The sequence below is a fragment of the Salvelinus fontinalis genome, chromosome 5 (genome assembly GCF_029448725.1).
Source record: "Salvelinus fontinalis isolate EN_2023a chromosome 5, ASM2944872v1, whole genome shotgun sequence".
In the NCBI taxonomy this organism is placed as follows: domain Eukaryota; kingdom Metazoa; phylum Chordata; class Actinopteri; order Salmoniformes; family Salmonidae; genus Salvelinus; species Salvelinus fontinalis.
The window spans coordinates 16231904-16255769 of NC_074669.1; the positions used below are offsets into that span (position 1 = coordinate 16231904).

At 43.6% G+C, this 23866-nt stretch overlaps 1 protein-coding gene across 1 annotated transcript in view; it reads left to right on the plus strand.

Moving 5' to 3' along the window:
- The window catches only part of LOC129855211 (potassium voltage-gated channel subfamily KQT member 1-like), a 301702-nt gene that overhangs the window by 26782 nt on the left and 251054 nt on the right, over positions 1-23866 (plus strand). Inside the window, exons 3-10 of the mRNA XM_055922626.1 lie at positions 5056-5182; positions 6352-6430; positions 6772-6868; positions 7984-8124; positions 15163-15273; positions 15502-15597; positions 16901-17029; positions 21839-21989. Of these exons, the coding sequence (XP_055778601.1) occupies positions 5056-5182; positions 6352-6430; positions 6772-6868; positions 7984-8124; positions 15163-15273; positions 15502-15597; positions 16901-17029; positions 21839-21989 (931 nt within the window). The remainder of the gene's footprint in view (positions 1-5055; positions 5183-6351; positions 6431-6771; positions 6869-7983; positions 8125-15162; positions 15274-15501; positions 15598-16900; positions 17030-21838; positions 21990-23866) is intronic.

The window sequence follows — 23866 nt, forward strand, 5'->3', positions numbered from 1 at the left end:
TGAGATCCCCAAGGATTGGAAAGCTGCCGCGGTCATCCCCCTCTTTAAAGGGGGAGACACCCTGGACCCAAACTGTTACAGACCTATATCCATCCTGCCCTGCCTAGCTAAGGTCTTCGAAAGCCAAGTCAACAAACAGATCACTGACCATCTCGAATCCCACCATACCTTCTCCGCTGTGCAATCCGGTTTCCGAGCCGGTCACGGGTGCACCTCAGCCACGCTCAAGGTACTAAACGATATCATAACCGCCATCGATAAAAGACATTACTGTGCAGCCGTCTTCATCGACCTGGCCAAGGCTTTCGACTCTGTCAATCACCATATTCTTATCGGCAGACTCAATAGCCTCGGTTTTTCTAATGACTGCCTTGCCTGGTTCACCAACTACTTTGCAGACAGAGTTCAGTGTGTCAAATCGGAGGGCATGTTGTCCGGTCCTCTGGCAGTCTCTATGGGGGTACCACAGGGTTCAATTCTCGGGCCGACTCTTTTCTCTGTATACATCAATGATGTTGCTCTTGCTGCGGGCGATTCCCTGATCCACCTCTACGCAGACGACACCATTCTGTATACTTCCGGCCCTTCCCTGGACACTGTGCTATCTAACCTCCAAACGAGCTTCAATGCCATACAACACTCCTTCCGTGGCCTCCAACTGCTCTTAAACGCTAGTAAAACCAAATGCATGCTTTTCAACCGTTCGCTGCCTGCACCCGCACGCCCGACTAGCATCACCACCCTGAACGGTTCCGACCTAGAATATGTGGACATCTATAAGTACCTAGGTGTTTGGCTAGACTGCAAACTCTCCTTCCAGACTCATATCAAACATCTCCAATCCAAAATCAAATCTAGAGTCGGCTTTCTATTCCGCAACAAAGCCTCCTTCACTCACGCCGCCAAACTTACCCTAGTAAAACTAACTATCCTACCGATCCTCAACTTCGGCGATGTCATCTACAAAATAGCTTCCAATACTCTACTCAGCAAACTGGATGCAGTTTATCACAGTGCCATCCGTTTTGTTACTAAAGCACCTTATACGACCCACCACTGCGACCTGTATGCCCTAGTCGGCTGGCCCTCGCTACATGTTCGTCGTCAGACCCACTGGATCCAGGTCATCTACAAGGCTATGCTAGGTAAAGTGCCGCCTTATCTCAGTTCACTGGTCACGATGGCTACACCCACCCGTAGCACGCGCTCCAGCATGTGTATCTCACTGATCATCCCTAAAGCCAAAACCTCATTTGGACGCCTTTCCTTCCAGTTCTCTGCTGCCTGCGACTGGAACGAATTGCAAAAATCTCTGAAGTTGGAGACTTTTATCTCCCTCAACAACTTTAAAAATCTGCTATCCGAGCAGCTAACCGATCGCTGCAACTGTACATAGTCCATCTGTAAACTACCCACCCAATTTACCTACCTCACCCCCATACTGCTTTTATTTATTTACTTTTCTGCTCTTTTGCACACCAGTATCTCTTCTTGCACATGATCATCTGATGATTTATCACTCCAGTGTTAATCTGCTAAATTGTAATTATTCGATTTATTGCCTACCTCATGCCTTTTGCACACATTGTATATAGATTCTCTTTTTTCTACCATGTTATTGACTTGTTTATTGTTTACTCCATGTGTAACTCTGTGTTGTTGTCTGTTCACACTGCTATGCTTTATCTTGGCCAGGTCGCAGTTGCAAATGAGAACTTGTTCTCAACTAGCCTACCTGGTTAAATAAAGGTGAAAAAAAATAAATAAATAAAAAAAAACATACAGCTGGCTGGTTATACGCTGTATCGGCAGTATAGAACAGCGGTGTCTGGTAAGACAAGGGGTGGCAGACTATGTATATTAGTAAACAACAGCTGGTGCACGATATCTAAGAAGTTTCAAGGTTTTGCTCGCGTGGGGTAGAGTATCTCATGATGAGCTGTAGACCACACTATCTACCTAGAGAGTTTTCATCTGTATATTTTGTAGCTGTCTACATGCCACCACAGACTGAGGCTGGCACTAAGACCGCACTCAATGAGCTGTATTTCACCATAAGCAAACAGGAAAACGCTCATCCAGAGGCAGCGCTCCTAGTGGCCGGGGACTTTAATGCTGGGAAACTTAAATGAGTTTTACCAAATTTCTACCAGCATGTTAAATGTGCAATTAGTGGGAAAATAACTCTAGACCACCTTTACGCCACACACAGAGACGCATACAAAGCTCTCCCTCACCTTCCATTTGGCAAATCTGACCATAACTCTATCCTCCTGATTCCTGCTTACAAGCAACAATTAAAGTAGTAAGCACCACGAAGCCATGAAGTGCTTTGAAAGGCTGGTCATGGGTCACATCAACACCATTATCCCAGAAAGCCTAGACCCACTCCAATTTGCATACCGCCCTAACAGATCCACAGATGATACAATCTCTATTGCTCTCCACACTGCCCTTTCCCACCTGGACAAAAGGAACACCTATGTGAGAATGCTCTTCATTGACTACAGCTCAGCGTTCAACACCATAGTGCCCTCAAAGCTCATCACTAAGCTATGGACCATGGGACTAAACACCTCCCTCTACAACTGTATCCTGGACTTCCTGACGGGCCGCCCCCAGGTGGTAAGGGTAGGTAACAACATATCCGCCAAGCTGATCCTCAACACAGGGGTGCCTGCTCAGCCCCCTCCTGTACTCCCTGTTCCCTCATGACGGCACGGCCAGGCACAACTCCAACACCATCATTAAGTGTGCTGATGACACAACAGTGGTAGGCCTCATCACCGACAATGACGAGACAGCCTATAGGGAAGAAGTCAGAGACCTGGCCGTGTGGTGCCAGGACAACAACCTCTCCCTCAACGTGATCAAGACAAAGGAGATGATTGTGGACTATAGGAAACGGAAGACCGAACACACCCCCATTCTCATCGACAGGGCTGTAGTGGAGCAGGTTGTCCACATCACCAACAAACTAACATGGTCCAAGCACACCAAGACAGTCGTGAAGAGGGCACAACAAAACCCACTCCCCCTCAGGAGACTGAAAAGATTTGGCATGGGTCCTCAGATCCTCAAAAGGTTCTACAGCTGCACCATCGAGAGCGTCCTGACCAGTTGCATCACTTCCTGGTATGGCAACTGCTCGACCTCCGACTGCAAGGCACTACAGAGGGTAGTGCGTACGGCCAAGTACACCACTGGGGCTAAGCTTCCTGCCATCCTAGATCTCTATACAGGGCGGTGTCTGAGGAAGGCCCTAAAAATTGTCAAAGACTCCAGCCACCCAAGTCATAGACTGTTCGCGCTGCTACCACACGACAAGCAGTACCGGAGCACCAAGTCTAGGTCCAAGAGGCTTCTAAACAGCTTCTACCCCCAAGGCATAAAACTTCTGAACATTTAATCAAATGGCTACCCATACTATTTGCATTGCCCTCCCCATTTTACGCCGCTGCTACTCTCTGTTATTGTCTATGCATAGTCACTTTCATAACTTTACCTACATGTACATATTACCTCAATTATCTCGACTAACCGGTGCCCTAGCACTTTGACTCTGTACCGGTACCCCCTGCATATAGCCTCACTATTGTTATTTACTGCTGCTCTTTAATTACTTGTTCCTTTTTTGTCTTGTTCTTATTTGTATTTTTTAAACAGCATTGTTGGTTAGGGGCTTGTAAGTAAGCATTTCAATGTAAGGTCTAATACACCTGTTGTATTCGGTGCATGTGACTAATAAAATTATATTTGATTTGAATAGGGTTATACCTGGAATAAAAAATGTTTTTTCCTGGAACCAAAAATATTTCTTCAAATGGTTCTCCTATGGGGACATCCAAATAACCTTTTTAAGTTCTAGATAGCACCTTTTTTGTGTAGAGGTGCTGGCCACTGGGGAGCAGTTTGGACAGGTGTGGGAAAATAGCCTTGGCCAACTTTTAGACACAAATACCCACAAATAGTGCAATGTTATATAACCACAGCACAGAGCCATGAAATTTGGTCTCTCACTCTCTCCGCGGTATACACAAGTAGGGCTGTGCCTGGTCGGTCAAGTCCAACTAAAATAGATGTTATTAACCCACTTCTCACTTTTTCCCTCAGTCACAAACACGGTAGCTATTTATGTTAAATCCACACAACAGTGCTACTTGTTCCTGTAAGATCAGTCCAACCCACAGTATTATTAAGGAAGGACACTGTCACTGCATTCGCAGTAAGTGAATGTGTCTATAGGGTGAGTGACAGCCAGGGGATTGTTTTTGTGACTATGGAGCTATGTTGTTGCAGCAGGGCCTGTGGTATTAGGTTTCAAAAGGGGAGGGAGGGGTGCTGGTAGAGCAGCCAATTCAAGCAAGCAATGGGATGGCCACCCACACTAAGACAGCTATTACTGAGTGTTAGGTGGCAAAATATTATGGAGACATGGTGCTAATGAAAAAGATATTGGTTCATGAAGAATTATCACACACACACAAACAAACACACTCCCCCCTCCCCACCATACACACAATATTTGCACTGTGGCAAAATGTCACTTATTATATTTTAACCACCCAACAGATGTGTAAAGGGCTCCAACACAACCCAGCTGATTTAGTATTTATCCTACCTGCACATCCTGCTGAGGCACTGTCACAGCCATGAGGCTCAAATCACTGAGCCATTGACCCTGGCTCAGTATGCTCTGTCATCAGAGATGCTATCTAACCTTCTTCTGGGTGGGCTGGTGTGAATGGTTCCCTTACTACTAGACCACCTCAGCCTCTCTCTGTCAGCACACCTGTCAAGGCCCAGTCCCACCAAGCTCTTATCAAGCCTGACATCTCAATGCATTGCTTGGCACTGGACTTAGAAAAACACTCATATTACTTTCATAGTTTGAAATGATAGATAGATAGTGTGTGTGTAGTCGTCTTAGTAAAATGTGATAGTAATATGTTTTGGTCTTAATGAACTAGTTTGAATGTTTTGTGTCTTCTCCCCTTCTTCCCCAGCCTTGTTCTCCTAATTGTTGTCTGTAACTGCTTGTGTTCTGGTCCACAGGAGATTGTCCTGGTGCTGTTCTTTGGGACAGAGTATGTGGTGCGGCTCTGGTCTGCCGGCTGCAGGAGCAAATATGTGGGGATCAAGGGACGACTCCGCTTCATCAGGAAACCCATTTCTATCATAGGTGCACCTGGCTTATCCTTTATTAAATCTCACACAGCCATGCCACATGCAGTCAGACACCGTTGTTCCATGTTTTTACCCCTTCTTTTTTGGGGTCAAATTTGATTACTTCTGCTATTATGTCTACTAGGGGAGAACCGGGATGAAAGTAACACTTTTTGTTTCTTAATTACTCACAGATCGATAGTGCTAGAGAGACTATATTTTATGACAAACAACTTTTTGTCATGTATATGTCCTCTACCATTAGCAACTGTAATTTCATTTCTGAGGTATGTGAGTTGAAATGAAATAGACTACCGCATAGTTACTTTTGCACCTGCCGGCGGGGCGGGAGTAACACAGCGTTGGGACGGAAGTAACATCTGGCGAGAAGTGCACAATATCTGTCTTATCTCCATGTTTCTGCTTTGTAATGCTCTTTACTTTCAACAAAAGTACTATCAGCCATCATTTCATGAATAATTCATGCTATAGGTTAGAAATGTATGGAAGGAGCCATCTCAATGTTGCGCAACCACAATATTTGTCCTTACAATATTAATCAGACTAAAATGGATCACATAATAGCTACATTAACCATAGTAGTAGATGTTTTTCAACATTTTCAATGATTCATGCTTAGCCCTACCAATCAGCTGTGCTCCAGTTGTCCTTGTCATGCGCGCTCCTCGTGTCTTGATAGAGTAAACGTTTGTATTATTTTCCCAAACTGCAAAGTAATCAGGCTAATCACATTTCCATGGCTTGACACAAGGTAATTAACCCCCAGAATCATAAATATTTTTAACCACTAACCTCTCGATAAAAGCTTATGTCGGAAGCTGATCCATCAAGTCATTTGATTAAGGCATAATTCTAATGATGTCATATATAATTTTCTAACATTCAGTCACCTGTTGATATTTTGCTTGCATTATAAAAGCAATATAAACTAGAGGAGACAATGGCCTGTGCTTAATTTTTTTAATTTATTCCAGGGAGTTGCAGGGAGCAGCGTGTTACTTTTGCCCTGTATTACTTTCGTCCTGGCTCTCTTCTTACTTCTTCTACTATCATTACTTCTACTATTATGTCTAATACTTTTGTTGTTCAATGGCAACTTAAACATTTGAAGATTATGAGCTAGATGCCAATGCTAATGTACAGGTGTATCCCTGTATCCCCCAGATCTGATAGTGGTTATTGCCTCCGTCGTAGTGCTGGGTGTAGGCTCCAATGGCCAAGTGTTTGCAACATCTGCTATCAGGTACTGGGTGTGGTACAAATCAGATGCAAAATTGGATGCAAAATTTTGAATATTTTACCTGGTTTTCCAGAAATCCTGGTTGGAGGATCCCAGATATCCTGCTTATTCACCTCCTGATTGCGGGAAGCCTCCAAACGGGATTTAGGGAAAACCAGGAAATGTATTGAAAGTTCCTGGAATTTTGCAACCATAATTACAAATAATATTGTAATATAAGTGTAACATTTTGTGTTGTACTGTAATTGTGTTTTCGTTGCATAGTAAAACAGGTGGAAGAGAGTAGAGGTATAGTAGGCTAAGGTTTGATTGACATTGGTTGCCTTTTGTCTCCATGATTACAGGGGAATCCGCTTCCTCCAGATTCTACGCATGCTGCACGTGGATCGTCAGGGAGGAACATGGAGGCTTCTGGGATCGGTAGTCTTCATCCATAGACAGGTGGAGATCCCTTTACATCTGTTGGCTCATTTCATATCATAATTATGTGCAGTATGAGCTTACATGAAGTTAAATATCAAAAGGTAATCTGGAGTATAATGCTGTTTTTAGTAGAGTGAATTAATCTAACTTGATCTAACTTGATCTACTTGTCTACTGTACCCTGAGTAGGCTTCTCATAAATCCTCAGTCAATCAAGTAGATGAAAATAAAAAAGCAAGGTAGATGAGATGGCTAAAGACGTGGTTAGTCATGGCTTTGAAAATAAAAGATAAAACAACTATTGTTGGACATTTCTTAACCAAATAAGGACACTGTGGTCAGATGATGGGTGCACATTGCTGCCATTTCTTCCAAAGGGTTAGTGCACTTGTTCTGTCTGAGTTGCCCTGCCTTCTGCCTCCTGCCTCCTGCCTCCTGCCTAGCTTATCTGGTTATGGGTAGACTGAGGCAGACGTCTGTCCATGTTGTCCATGCTATATTGCCACCAGTGATTATCACAGGGCCCGTTGCACAATCACAGATTCCTCTGATACTCTCACTAGGACCTGCAAGGCTTTATAAGGAGAGAGAGGTAGAGTCAGGTTTAACAGCTTTCCTTTCTACCTCTTCATGTGTTTCCCCCTCTTTGTTTGTACTCTAATTTCAGTCATCTGGGGTTCTTTTGAAGACCGACTCTTCTGGTTTTTTTCTATCTTTAACAGGAAGCTGTGGGTTATTTCTCTGTGATGTGCAATGGGTCTGCTGCTATTATTTTAGGGTTGAGGGTTTATATAAATAGGGGAGATTTGGAATTTGGTATTTTATTAGGATCCCCATTAGCTGTTGGGAAAGCAGCAGCTACTCTTCCTAAAGATGAAGTCTTCTGTCTGTGTGAAATGATAGAGAGAGAGTCATATGCCTCCTCTTTCTTTGTAGTCATTGCACGCTCTAGTCTTGATCTGACTACGTGTTGTAATGATTGATGTTATGGACAGATTTAATTTTAGTTTGATTCACACCTGCAATGTAACATGTGTAAATAATGTAAAGAAATACATGTAACACCTATACATGGTCTACTGCACATTACAAGTGACATACTCGACTCTCTATCTGCATTTCCTCTGTTGTAGGAGCTGATCACCACGCTGTACATCGGCTTCCTGGGGCTGATTTTCTCCTCCTACTTTGTGTACCTGGCGGAGAAGGATGCTGTGGACGAGGAGGGCAAGACTGGCTTCTCCAGCTACGCTGATGCCCTGTGGTGGGGCGTGGTAAGCAGAAGAGGCTGGTGAGGGAGGATGGCTCAAAATAATCAATGGAATGGCATCAAACACATGGAAACCAACCATTACTATGAGCCCGTCCTCCCCATTTAAAGTGCCACCAACCACCACTGGTGGTAAGGCATAGTAATGGGATAGTACTGTATATAGCAGACACGTTTATCCAAGGCAACTTACAGAACAGTGATATACAGTGCATTATTTTTAATACATTTGTAAAAATGTCTAAAAACCTGTTTTTACTTTGTTATTATGGGGTATTGTGTGTAGATTAATGAGGAACATTTTTAATTTCATCCATTTTAGAATAATGCTGTAATGTCACAAAATGTGGGGAAGGGGTCTGAATACTTTCCGAATGCACTGCACATTTTAGTATATGTGACCCAAGTGGGAATCAAACCCACAACCCTAGATTGAATCTCCGCTTTTTCAAATCAAATCAAATCAAAGTTTATTTGTCACGTGCACCGAATACAACAGGTGTAGACCTTACAGTGAAATGCTTACTTACAGGCTCTAACCAATAGTGCAAGGTGTGTGTGTGTGTGTGTGTGTGTGTGTGTGTGTGTGTGTGTGTGTGTGTGTGTGTGTGTGTGTGTGTGTGTGTGTGTGTGTGTGTGTGTGTGTGTGTGTGTGTGTAAAGAAATAAAACATCAATTTCCACCATTGCGCTTGTTTTGTGGTGTGTATCTGTCGGGGTCCTCCTCTAGCTTGAGTGGTTCTGGAATACCATAAAGAAACAAGTTGCTAATCCGGTTTCAGTTACACAAAGCTACTTTTACACAAAACATTTTTTTATTTAACCAGGTAGGCCAGTTGAGAACAAGTTCTCCTTTACAACTGCGACCTTGCCAAGATAAAGCAAAGCAGTGCGACAAAAACAACAGCACAGAGTTACACATAAACAAATGTACAGTCAATAACATAATAGAAAAGAAAAATAGAAAAATATATGTACAGTGTGTGCAAATGTAGAAGAGTAGGGAGGTAGGCGATAAATAGGCCATAGACGCCTATTTATTAATTACAATTTAGCATTAATACTGGAGTGATAGATGTGCAGATGATGATGTGCAAGTAGAGATACTGGGGTGCAAGAGGGTAAGTAATAATATGGGGATGAGGTAGTTTTGTGTGCTATTTACAGATTGGCTGTGTAGAGGTACAGTGATCGGTAAGCTGCTCTGACAGCTGATGCTTAAAGTTAGAGAGGGAGATATAAGACTTCAGCTTCAGAGATTTTTGCAATTCGTTCCAGTCATTGGCAGCATAGAACTGGAAAGAAAGGCGGCCAAAGGTAGTGTTGGCTTTGGGGATTACCAGTGCAATATACCTGCTGGAGCGCGTGCAACGGGTGGGTGTTGCTATAGTGACCAGTGAGCTGAGATAAGGCGGGGCTTTACCTAGCAAAGACTTATAGACTTATATAGATGACTTATATAGAAGACTTATATAGATGACCTGGAGCCAGTGGGTTTGGCGACGGATATGTAGTGAGGGCCAGCCAACGAGAGCATACAGGTCGCAGTGGTGAGTAGTATATGGGGCTTTGGTGACAAAATGGATGGCACTGTGATAGACTACATCCAGTTTGCTGAGTAGAGTGTTAGGGGCTATTTTGTAAATGACATCGCCGAAGTCAAGGATCGGTAGGATAGTCAGTTTTACGAGGGTATGTTTGGCAGCGTGAGTAAAGGAGGCTTTGTTACGAAATAGGAAGCAGATTCTAGATTTAATTTTGGATTGGAGATGTTTAATATGAGTCTGGAAGGAGAGTTTACAGTCTAACCAGACACCTAGGTATTTGTAGTCATCCATATGTTGTAGGTCAGAACCGTCTTGAGTAGTGATGCTAGTCGGGCTGGAGAGTACGGGCAGCAATCGTTTGAAGAGCATGCACTTAGTTTTACTTGTATTTAAGAGCAGTTGGAGGCCATGGAATGAGTGTTGTATGGCGTTGAAGCTCGTTTGGAGGTTTGTTAGCACAGTGTCCAAAAAAGGGCCAGATGTATACAGAATGGTGTCGTCTGCGTAGAGGTGGATCAGAGAATCACCAGCAGCAAGAGCGACATCATTGATATATACAGAGAAAAGAGTCGGCCCGAGTTTTGAACCCTGTGGCACTCCCATAGAGACTGCCAGAGGTCCGGACAACCGGCCCTCCGATTTGACACACTGAACTCTGTCTGAGAAGTAGTTGGTGAACCAGGTGAGGCAGTCATTTGAGAAGTGAAGGCTATTGAGTCTGCCGATAAGAATATGGTGATTGACAGAGTCGAAAGCCTTGGCCAGGTTGATGAAGACGGCTGCACAGTACTGTCTTTTATCGATGGCGGTTATGATATCGTTTAGGACCTTGAGCGAGGCTGAGGTGCACCCATGACCAGCTCGGAAACCAGATTTCATAGTGGAGAAGGTATGATAGGATTCGAAATGGTCGGTGATCTGTTTGTAAACTTGGCTTTCGATAGACTTTAGAAAGGCAGAGCAGGATGGATATAGGTCTATAATAATTTGGGTCTAGAGTGTCTCCCCCTTTGAAGAGGGGGATGGCCGCGTCAGCTTTTCAATCTTTGGGGATCTCAGACGAAACGAAAGAGATGTTGAATAGGCTAGTAATAGGGGTTGCAACAATTTCGGCTGATCATTTTAGAAAGAGAGGGTCCAAATTGTCTAGCCCAGCTGATTTGTAGGGATCCAGATTTTGCAGCTCTTTCAGAAAATCAGCTGTCTGGATTTGGGTGAAGGAGAAGCGGGGGGGCTTGGGCAAGTTTCTGCAGGGAGTGCTGTGATGTTGGCCGGGGTAGGGGTAGCCAGGTGGAAATGATGGCCAGCCGTAGGAAAATGCTTATTGAAATGATTGATTATCGTTGAAATGATTGATTATCGTAAACACTGGTGACAGTGTTTCCTATCCTCAGTGCAGTGGGCAGCTGGGAGGAGGTGCTCTTATTCGCCATGGACTTTACAATGCCCCAAAACTTTTTGGAATTATTGCTACAGGAAGCAAATTTCTGTTTGAAAAAGCTATCCTTAGCTTTCCTAACTGACTGAGTATATTGGTTTCTGACTTCCCTGAAAAGTTGCATATCGCGGGGGCTATTCGATGCTAATGCAGAACGCCACAGGATGTTTTTGTGCTGGTCAAGGGAAGTCTGGGGTGAACCAAGGGCTATATCTGTTCTTAGTTCTACATTTTTTGAATAGGGCATGGTAATTTAAGATGGAGAGGAAAGTACTTTTGAAAAGAAACCAGGCATCCTCTACTGACGGGATGAGGTCAATATCCCTCCAGGATACCCGGGCCAGGTTGATTAGAAAGGCCTGCTCTCTGAAGTGTTTTAGGGAGCGTTTGACAGTGATGAGGGGTGGTCATTTGACCGCAGACCCATTACGCACGCAGGCAATGAGGCAGTGATCGCTGAGATCCTGCTTGAAGACAACAGAGGTGTATTTAGAGGGCAAGTTGGTCAGAATGATATCTAAGAGGGTGCCCATGGTTACGGATTTAGGCTTCTACCTGGTAGGTTCCTTGATAATTTGTACCCTTACAGACAAACTAACATGCTTTAGCCGAGGCGCTTTCAAGGGTATATGACTGTGATATATATAACTTCATGGCCTGGCCCTTGCGGTCATACATACTTAAAGGACCATTATTCTGCATTATGAATTGATGTAGAATTTTATTCTTTTTTCTTATCGTTTTAATGGAAAACTGATATAAAAAAATGTGAAGGTAACCTGCCTTAATGACTACCGCCCAGTAGCGCTCACGTCGGTAGCCATGAAGTGCTATGAAAGGTTGGTCATGGCTCACATCAACACCATCATTCCAGGAACCCTAAACCCACTCCAATTCGTATATCACCCCAACAGATCCACAGATGACGCAATCTCAATCGCACTCCACACTGCCCTTTCCCACCTGGACAAAAGGAACACCTATGTGAGAATGTTGTTCATTGACTACAGCTCAGTGTTTAACACCATAGTGCCCACGAAGCTCATCACTAAGCTAAGGACCCTGGGACTAAACACCTTCCTCTGCAATTGGATCTTAGACTTCCTGACGGGCCGCCCCCAGGTGGTTAGAGTAGGCAGCAACATATCTGCCACTCTGATCCTCAACACCATGGCCCCTCAGGGGTGCGTGTTTTGTCCCCTCTTGTACTCCCTGTTCACCCACGACTGTGTGGCACGACTCCAACACTATCATTAAGTTTGCTGACGACACAACAGTGGTAGGCCTGATCACCGACAATGATGAGCCTATAGGGAGGAGTTCAGAGACCTGGCAGTGTGGTGCCAGGACAACAACCTCTCCCTCAATGTGAGCAAGACATAGGAGCTGATCACAGACTAAAGGAAAAGGAAGGCTGAACAGGCCCCCGTTATCATCGACGAGGCTGTAGTGGAGTGGGTCGAGAGTTTCAAGTTCCTTGGTGCCACATCACCACCAAACTATCATGGTCCAAACACACCAAGACAGACGTGAAGAGTGCACACCAGCTTTTCCCCCTCAGGAGACTGAAAAGATTTGGCATGGGTCCCCAGATCTTAAAAAAGTTCCACAGCTGCCATCGAGAGCATCCTGACCGGGTGCATCACCGCCTGGTATGGCAACTGCTTGGCATCTGACCGTATGGGGCTACAGAGGGTAGTGCGTACGGCCCAATACGTCATTGGGGCCAAGCTCCCTGCCATCCAGGACCTATATACTAGGCGGTGTCAGAGGAAGGCCCAAAAAATTGTCGAGGACTCCAGTCCCGGCAAGCGGTACCGGAGCGCCAAGTCTTGATCCAAAAGGCTCCTTAACAGCCTCTACCCCCAAGCTATAATACTGCTGAACATTTAATCAAATGGCCACCCGGACTATTTACATTGACCACCCCTTTGTTTTTACACTGCTGCTACTCGCTGTTTATTATCTATGCATAGTCGCTTTTCCCATACCTACAAATTACCTTGACTAACCTGTACCCCTGCACATTGACTCAGTACCGGTACCCGCTGTATATAGCCACGTTATTGTTATGTAATTTTCTTGTGTTACTTTTTATTTAATTTTTTACTTTAGTTTATTTAGTCAATATTTTCTTAACTCTATTTCTTGAACTGCATTGTTGGTTAAGGGCTTGTAAGTAAGCATTTCACGGTAAGGTCTACACTTGTATTTGGCACATGTGACAAATACAATTTGATTTGATTTTATCAACAACCCAACCCTGCTCTTTTTAAAGAAAACAATCCAACTAAGTGACCCAATGCTTGCAACTCAGCAGTTGGGTCAGCTAAACAACCCAGCATTTTTTTGAGTGCAGGCTGTTTTGGCTGTTTCCATCAGGCGGGTCAAGTTTCCAGTTCAGTTAATTAAACAGTTCAATGTAAGGCTGTGGGTAATAAAAAACCTATGGTAGTCTTGTGCTAGAGGGATCTACACGCAATAAACCACCTTGCTGCTCTCTGTCTCAAATACCTTTTACTCTGCCACTATAAAGTGTCAGTTCCTTTAATTAAAACTGTAATTGTAGGATTAATAGCTGTTTTGTAATGAGAGTTAGAAAGGTTCAGGGGTCCTTGGTGCCCAATGGAACCATGAAAAGCTGTTTTTGTGTGTCATAGCCACAATGAACAAAACAGCCCTATAGGAACTTTGCTCTCCTTTGTTAATCACAGAGACTGTAAACTTGAGACTTGTGATATGCCGTGCCAATAGGTTTGGTCACTGTGTGTGTGGTGTGGTGTGTAGTGTAGTGTAGTGTGTGTGTGTGTGTGTGCTGAGATCAGTTTGTCCAGCAGTAAAGGGAGAGACTGTTTGGAGAGTGGTGTGTGTGCGTGTTTCCCAGTGTATTCCCTGTCAGCTTGTTTTCCACTGTGGGGTGTGCAGGTGCAGGGCACAGCTGTAGGACGGGCCCAGAGCCCACAGGCCAATGGCATGATTCATATTTCTCCTCTCTCCTCTCCTCTGCCTCTCACACTCAGACAGAGGTTGTTAAGGGAAGAGTGTTTGATCGGGAGCTTCACCAGCACTCTGCTCAAACTCTGAAAACGGGAGAGAGAGACAGAGAACCAATTGATTTCAGGGTGGATAGGGAGAGGGAGAGATTTAGTTGATGTTATTTATAGGGTGTTTGGTGTTTTACTATGAACCATATGATGGCAGGTGTGGTGTGGCAATGACACACACTTCCTCAGAGAGAGGGAGAAAGAGTAAATAGACTGTGCCCCAATGAGAACTCAAGATGGTGTGTTTGACCTTTGTGAAGACATGGAGAGGCTTCGCCACACACTTGGAGTGCAGCGCTTACACCAGGGGTTTGAATGCAGGGGTGTTGTTGAGTGGACAATTCCACACTGATGTCAGGCCCATTGTTTAGTCATAGAATGTGTAGATGAGGATTAACCATCCCCCTCCCTCCTTCCCTCCCTGCCTCCTTCTTCCTATTTACTCCCAAAAAGTTTTAAGTATCTCACCTTACATCACCCTCTTTGTATAAGCACACAGCACAAGGTCACACGGCGCCCCAAAGACACTCCACTGTGCTTCTCTCAATGTGTCACAATTGGCTCAGCTTTCAGAGTGGATGTACATGGAAATGCAGGGGGATTTGTTTTGCTCCGCGCTCCGCTCGGCCAAATTCCTCTCCTCACTGAGGATTAGTCCCAGAATCCTCTCCTCACCGAGGATTAGTCCCAGTCAGAATCGTATTCCTATTGAGTGAATTTCAACTGCTGAGTGGTGACAGTTTTGGAGGCAGGCCAATACGTGTGATGAACCTTCTCCTCATGGTCTGCTCCTTGTTGTTATCGCCAAACTGTGTTCAATGACCTCTTTACAACCAAGTAGCTCATTATTAGAAGCCTTTAACAAACGATTTTTAACTTATTTAGTACATATGTAAATGTAATAATGGTGAAAAGATATATATAACAGGAAATTATCATGTAAATAAAAATGACATCAGTGTGTGGAAACATTGCCTTGTTTTCCCTAACCTATCCCGTCCCCACTGTCCCCAGGTGACGGTGACCACCATTGGCTATGGGGACAAGATTCCTCAGACGTGGATAGGGAAGTGCATTGCCTCCTGCTTCAGCGTCTTCGCCATCTCCTTCTTCGCTCTGCCTGCAGTAATTACCCCTCATCTTCCTCCTCTTCTTCCACAATAAACTAAATAGCATAATGTGTACATAATTCATAATACACAATATTGCCTTCCATCATTACTGTGTTGTCTGTTGAGTAACCCAGTTAGTCCTCTGAGGGGAAGCCTCAGTGTGCAGCTCCAGGTCGTCCTGTGGTTTCAGTGTCATGATGCCTCTCTCTCTCGTTCTCTCTCTCCCTCTCCCCTTCTCCAGGGTATACTGGGCTCGGGCTTTGCTCTGAAGGTGCAGCAGAAACAGAGACAGAAACATTTCAACAGACAGATCCCGGCTGCAGCCTCACTAATCCAGGTACTGACAGTCAGACAGTCAAACAGACAGACAGACAGACAGACAGACAGACAGACAGACAGACAGACAGACAGTCAAACAGACAGACAGACAGACAGTCAAACAGACAGACAGACAGACAGACAGACAGACAGACTCTGTCCTGTCTGGGATCTCAACAGCTGTGTATAGGAGAGAATATGTATAGGAATGAGTGTGTAGAAAGGGCTTAAACACAGTGATGACACATGGGACCTACTGTAGGCCGCTGAACCTCTCTAGGACAAGGTCTGGTCTGGTCTGACGCACGCCATCTTTGATTCAGTGCTTTACTCATGTAACAACTCCAGGCCAGGATGTCAGAGAGGTTAAATTTAAACATGTCCAGGACCACTAAATCTCCTGAATTCTTTAAATAACACATTTGTTCCCTTCAAATCTTGCCAATGTAAGCTTCAAAAAGCAGTCTAGTACAAATAGATGAGTAGCAGTGTTTGTAGTCTGCACATGTCCTGGAAAAGGTGAGCTGTCCTGTCCTGTTCTCTCCCAGGCAGAGAAGACAGGCAAATAGCAGCCAGTTTATTCACCAGGAGCTGGCCATCACAAGGATCACATTGACTCTGAACATACAAAGAAGCCCACAGCTGCATTTACAAAGAGATTCCTTATTGTGCTGACATTTAAGAAACATAGAGTCACTGAATCTACATGATGATGATGATGAGGATGACGGTACAGAGCTAAACATGGAATGGCTATATGAATGGTTATACTGTATGTGAATGGTTATATGTGAATGGTTATATGTGAATGGTTATGTGAATGGTTAAATGTGAATGGCTATATGAATGGTTATATGTGAATGGCTATATGAATGTTTATATGTGAATGTTTATATGTGAATGGTTATATGTGAATGTTTACATGGGAATGGTTATTGGTGAATGTGTATATGTGAATGGATATATGTGAATGTTTATATGTGAATGTTTATATGTGAATGTTTATATGTGAATGGCTATATGTGAATGTTTATATGGGAATGGCTATATGAAGTTGTTAAACCAGGAATCTACTTCAGATTGAAGAGTTTTCTCTGTCAGAACACATTGTTGCCCTTAAACACTGATCCAAGGTCAATTTAGCTGTTGTCCACCTAATGGTTAAGGTTAGGAGAGGTCTGATCCTAGATCTGTGCCTGAGTGCAGCTTCTACCCAGAGCTGAGATAATGTCCAGGTGATCAGCTCACCATCTGTGTTTACCGTGGGTAAATATGATAAGACACTTATCACACTGGTTCAGCTTGTCCATCCTCTTTTTCAGACGCTGTGGCGCTGCTATGCAGCAGAGAAACCAGAAGGCTGTCCCGCCACCTGGAAGATGTATGTCCTCACCGGAGACTACATTCTCCCCATTAACACTGAAAACAACAACCCAAACCTCAGAAACAAGGTACACACTACATCACTTCTTCAGTTCTAACAAACATAATACTGCAGGTCCATACACACTTTATACACCTTTATCCCTGTTCAGAGAAGCAACCGTTTGCCTCTGCAATCTACTGATGCACCATAGCTGCTTTGTCAATCAACAGCTGATATATCTGTCAACCTGTCTCTTGGAGAGCTTGCATCCTGTCTCAGTTCCCAGAGGAGATGTCAGAAAGAGAGCTGCCCTCAGGAAAAAGCTGTTTGGTGGTGAAATGAGCCTTCCGACAGACAGACAGGCAGACAGACAGACAGGCAGGCAGGCAGGCAGGCAGGCAGGCAGGCAGACAGACAGACAGACAGACAGACAGACAGACAGACAGACAGACAGACAGACAGACAGACATACAGACAGACAGACAGACATATGGTACAGACAGAGAGACAGACAGACATATGGTACTATCCTCTTTGACAGTGTGGTTTTTTACCTTTGAGAACTACATTAGCAATGTGGTGGTGCTTAGGGAATGGATCTACGAAAGAACAAGTTAAGACCCCCACCCACTCCCTTTCACCATCTCAACCCCCCGTATCCCCTACCGCTCGAGGCAAGAGCCTGTCAAATCAAAATCAAATCACATTTTATTGGTCACATACACATGGTTAGCAGATGTTAATGCAAGTGTAGCGAAATGCTTGTGCTTCTAGTTCCGACAATGCAGTAATATCTAATAAGTAATCTAACAAATTTACAACAACTACCTTATACACACAAATGTAAAGGATGAATAAGAATATGTACAAATAAATATCTGGATGAGCAATAGCCGTGCGGCATAGGCAAGATGCAGTAGATGGTATAGAGCAGTATATACATATGAGATGAGTGATGTAGGATATGTAAACATTATTAAAGTGGAGTTATTTAAAGTGACTAATGATAGGCATAGGCAAGATGCAGTACTGTAGAGGGTATAGAACAGTATATACAGTACATATGATATGAGTAATGTAGGATATGTAAAAATGATTAAAATGCCATTATTTAAGTTGACTAGTGATACCATTATTAGGTCCATTTATTAAAGTGGCCAGAGATTTGAGTCGGTATGTTGACAGCAGCCTCTCTATTTTTTTATTTTATTTTTTTATTTCACCTTTATTTAACCAGGTAGGCAAGTTAATAAGAACAAGTTCTCATTTACAACTGCGACCTGGCCAAGATAAAGCAAAGCAGTTTGACACATATAACAACACAGAGTTGCACGTGGAGTAAAACAAACATACAGTCAATAATACAGTAGAAAAATAAGTCTATATACAATGTGAGAAAATAAGGTGAGATAAGGGAGGTAAAGGCAATAAATAGGCCATGGTGGCGAAGTAAATACAATATAGCAATTAAAACACTGGAATGGTAGATTTGACCGTAGATGAGTGCGCAAAGTAGAAATACGAGGGTGCAAAGGAGCAAAATAAATAAATACAGTAGGGGATGAGGTAGTTGTTTGGGCTATTTATAGATGGGCTATGTGCAGTGATCTGTGAACTGCTCTGACAGCTGGTGCTTAAAGCTTGTTAGTGATGGCTGTTTAACAGTTTGATGGCCTTGAGATAGAATCTGTTTTTCAGTCTCTCGGTCCCAGCTTTGATGCACCTTTACTGACCTCGCCTTCTGGATGATAGCGGGGTGAATAGGCAGTGGCTCGGGTGGTTGCTGTCCTTGATCTTTTTGGCATTCCTGTGACATTGTGTGCTGTAGGTGTCCTGCAGGGCAGGTAGTTTGCCCCCGGTGATGCGTTGTGCAGACCGCACCACCCTCTGGAGAGCCTTGCGGTTGAGGGCAGTGCAGTTGCTGTACCAGGCGGTGATACAGCCCGACAGGATGCTCTCGATTGTGCATCTGTAAAAGTTTGGGTATGTTTTAGGTGACAAGCAAAATTTCTTTAGCCTCCTGAGGTTGAAGAGGCACTGTTGCGCCGTCTTCACCACGCTGTCTGTGTGGGTGGACCATTTTAGTTTGTCCGTGACTTCTCCTTCTCCGTGATGTGTACGCCGAGGAACTTAAAACTTTCCACCTTCTCCACTAATGTCTCCACGATCATCTCCTTTGTTTTGTTGACGTTGAGTGAGAGGTTATTTTCCTGACACCACACTCCGAGGGCTCTCACCTCCTCCCTGTAGGTCATCTCGTTGTTGTTGATAGTCAAGTCTACCACTGTAGTGTTGTGTGCAAACTTGATGATTGAGTTGGAAGTGTGCATGGCCACGCAGTCATGGGTGAACAGGGAGCACAGGAGAGGGCTGAGAACGCATCCTTGTGGGGGCCCAGTGTTGAGGATCAGCGGGGTGGAGATGTTGTTTCCTACCGTCACCACCTGGGGGCGGCGCGTCAAAAAGTCCAGGACCCAGTTGCACATGTCCGTAAACACGCCAGCCAGCTCATCTGCGCCTACTCTGAGGATGCGGCTAGGGATGCCGTCTGGGCCGGCAGCCTTGCAAGTGTTAACACGTTTAAATGTTTTACTCACGTTGGCCACGGAGAAGGAGAGCCCACAGGCTTTGGTAGCGGCCGTGTCAGTGCCACTGTATTGTCCTCAAAGCGAGCAAAGAAGATGTTTATTTTGTCTGGGAGCAAGACGTCGATGTCCATGACGTGGCTGGTTTTCTTTTTGTAATCCGTGATTGACTGTAGACCCTGCCACATACGTCTTGTGTTTGAGCCCCCCAGGATTATTCCGGGCCTTTGTCTCCCCCACACAAAGACACAGTCAGTTGAGATGATGTCACTGCCGCCTTTCTCATGGGAGGAAACCTTTGTGTTGGTAGAACAGCAACAACAACAAAAATTGTTTGGCATTGAACCCACACATATTGGGGAGAGTGAAGCTGCTTCCGTCACTTTCTGTTCTGGCATGTGACTTCTCCTGTCTCTCTCTTTTTCTCTCTCTCTCTCTCTCTCTCTCTCTCTCTCTCTCTCTCTCTCTCTGTCTCTCTCTCTCTCTGTCTCTCTCTGTCTCTCTCTGTCTCTCTGTCTCTCTCTGTCTCTCTTTCTCTCTTTCTCTCCTCTCTCTTCCCTCTGCTCCAAATGAGTCATTCAGGATTCAGACCCATTCTGGTATTTGGACAGGATTATGGGCCAGTGTCAATGCCAGTACACTGTGTGTGTCATTGAGTAAAAATCATTGTGTTTCTATAAAGCAGTCAGTTAGTGACGTGCTGCCTCTAGGTGATGGAGTGGAGCACAATGAAGGCCCCGAGGAATTCAGAGACTCAAAGAGCGTCGACCTCAGTTAAACCAGCACAGATTTGAAGACATGGCCTTAATCACCATGCTATAGTGCAAGAAGATTTGACTAACACAGTGTATTATTTGAAGGTTTAAAGGTGCACAAATCATTGCTTACAAAACAGATACTGAGGTTTCTGTGTTCTGAATGGTTAGAATCAAAGTTTACTGGGTAGAATACGCCATGTTAGAAAATAGAAAATCAGGAATGAATGACAAGTGATAGTGCTAACCCATAAAAACACAACAACAACAACTTGTCTAACATGTGGAGGTAGGGATTGGCCACATGTGACTTTTGGTATTTGGTATTTTATTAGGATCCCCATTAGCTGTTGCAAAAGCAGCAGCTACTCTTCCTGGGGTCCACACAAAACACAAAACATGAAACATAATACAGAACATCAATAAACAAGAACAGCAGGACAGAACTACATACATTTTTTTAAAGGTACACATAGCCTACATATCAATACATACACACTAACTATCTAGATCAAGTTGTTTTTTAAAACCAGGTTTCCTGTTTATTTGAGCAATAATATGAGATATTATGCAATAAGGGCCCTATATAATACTGTACGCTTTCTGAATTTGGGGACTGTGAAAAGACCCCTGGTGGCATGTCTGGTGGAATAAGTGTGTGTGTCAGAGCTGTGTGTAAGTTGACTATGTAAACAATTTGGGATTTTCAACACATTATTGTTTCTTATAAAAAGAAGTGATCAGTCTCTCCTCAACTCTTAGCCAAGAGAGACTGGCATGTATAGTATTAATATTATCCCTCTGATTACAATGAAGAGCAAGACATGCCACTGTTCTGGGCCAGCTGCAGCTTAACTAGGTCTTTCCTTGCAGCACTGGACCACACGACAGGACAATAATCAAGATTAGACAAAACTAGAGCCTGCAGGACTTGCTTTTTGGAGTGTGGTGTCAAAAAAAGCAGAGCATCTCTTTATTACAGCCAAAACTCTCCCCATCTTTACAACCATTGAATCTATATGTTTTGACCATGAAAGTTTACAATCTAAGGTAATGGAAAGTAATTTAGTCTCCTCAATTTGTTCAACAGCCACACCATTCATTACCAGATTTAGCTGAGGTCTAGAACTAAATGAATGATTTGTACCAAATACAATGCTCTTAGTTTTAGAGATGTTCAGGACCAGTTTATTAAAGGAAACGAGGATACCTAGTCAGTTGTACAACTGAAATGTGTTTTCCGCATTTAACAATAGCATTGTATTTGGTCAAACACCATTTTCCCCCAACAGTTTGCTAAGAGCTGGCAGCAAGCTTATAGGTCTGCTGTTAGAACCAGTAAAGGCCGCTTTACCACTGTTGGGTAGCGGAATTACTTTGGCTTCCCTCCAGGCCTGAGGACAAAGACTTTCCTCTAGGCTCAGATGAAAAATATTCCAACAGGAGAACATTAACCTGACTAGGAAAACTCCTGGCCCTGAGTTTAACCAATGCTGAGTTTGTGTTCAGGAAAGCCCTGGTGATGCATTATTGTGTCTGTCTGTGTTGAACAAGCGCACCAAGAGGAAACTGAAGATGGTTCGTGACAATGGCTCCATGACCATCCTTGGAGCGAGGAAGATGTCCATTCCTCAGATCACCTTCGACCACATCGAAGATAACGATGAGAAGAAAGAGGTCCCCTTCTTTCTAGAAGAACCCAAAGGTATATAACAGAATCAAAACACATTTCGGAATAACTTTTTTTGGAAGACAGCCCTAATGCTGGAAACAAACCTCATTATGTTGTCATCCAGAGTCACCTTTATTTATTATCCAAGCTATAGCACACAATATTTTACATACAGCAGGTTTTTATGGGACCAAATAGTTTGCTATAGTGGTATTGTCCCGGCACTAGTTTCTGTACATATGCAGTTGGTCATCTTACAGATGCTCCTATTGCTTGGCTTCAAGTGAAGATAGATACTGCCATACTGGCAGATACTGGCATATCTGAACACATTGTGTGTGAAGTGGTATAGATAACAAGCTCATTGGTATTGGAATTAAGCAATAAGGCACAAGGGGGTGTGATATATCAAATCACATGTTATTAGTCACATGCGCCGAATTAAACAGGTGTAGACCTTACAGTGAAATGCTTACTTACGAGCCCCCAACCAACAATGCAGTTTAAATTGTTTTATATATATATGTTTAGATGCCTCTTGGACCTATATGGCCAATATACCACGGCTAAGGGCTGTTCTTATTTATGACGCACACACCCCTGAGGTGCCTTATAGCTATTATAAACTGTTTACCAACATAATTAGAGCCGTACAAATAAATGTTTTGTTATACCTGTGTTATACGGTCTGATATACCATGGCTATCAGCCAATCAGCATTCAAGGCTCAAACCTCCCAGTTTATAATGTGTATTATATAGTGGTTTGTTTTAAGAGGAACACATAGACTACTTGAACCAGCATATACAATACTAGTGCTTTCTAGGAACTGAACTTTACAGTACTTGACACTACAGTGCATTGCAAACTGACTCCCATGCCTTAATTGACGATAAGTCTCAATTGAGAGCATGGCATACTGTTGAATGGTGCCCTGTGTTGAGGTATTTTTCAGAGAAATAACCATGGGTCATGCATGTTTGAGCCAGCTGTGTTAGAAGCAGATGTCCTATGAGGAGCTTTTTCCAAAGTGAATTACCACAGTTATGAAAGAGTTTTTTTTGTCCTTTTCAAACTTCATTTGACAAAATAATGTATTTAAGGGCCCCTTGAAATGATGTCATGCTGTCTTGTGTTTTGCGTATTGAAAATCCATCATTTCAGTAAAACAGAGATATTGGATGCTTGGTGAGTGTACCCTGGTGACTTGACTGGTTAGGGGCCAGTGGAGACAAGAGAGACAAACATTTGCATGGCACAGTTGGAGTCCTCTGTTTGAGATTCCAACAGTGATATAGAAATAGGAGGAACTCAATCCCCTTGGGAGTAGACTATATTTCAGACGTGATGATACAATGTTCTTATCCATAGCTATTTACCATTCAGTTTAATGCTCATGGTGTAAATTGTAAGTAATGATGAATCTGTGCAATGTATGTCATGTGGATGGGACATGACACAGTGGTGTGATTGACTCTCTCCTCCCCCATAAAGATAGCGAGGGAGAGAAGAGGGATGGTAGGTAGGGATGAGGACTGACTGAGGTGTTGTGTAGCTGGTTGCTCATGATACAAATCAAATCAAATCAATGATGATTGGTTGCGTACACAGATTTGCAGATGTTATCACAGGTGCAGCAAAATGCTTGTTTCCAGCTCCACCTGTACAGTAATAACTAGCATTACAAAATAAAAATAAAAACAATACACACATAATCCAGAAAAATAAAAGTTATATAGGATTAGCCATGACTAGAATACAGTATATACAGTTGAAATCGGAAGTTTACATAGACCTTAGCCAAATACATTTAAACTCAGTTTTTCACAATTCCTGACATTTAATCCAAGTAACAATTCTCTGTCTTAGGTCAGTTAGGATCGCCACTTTATTTTAAGAATGTGAAATGT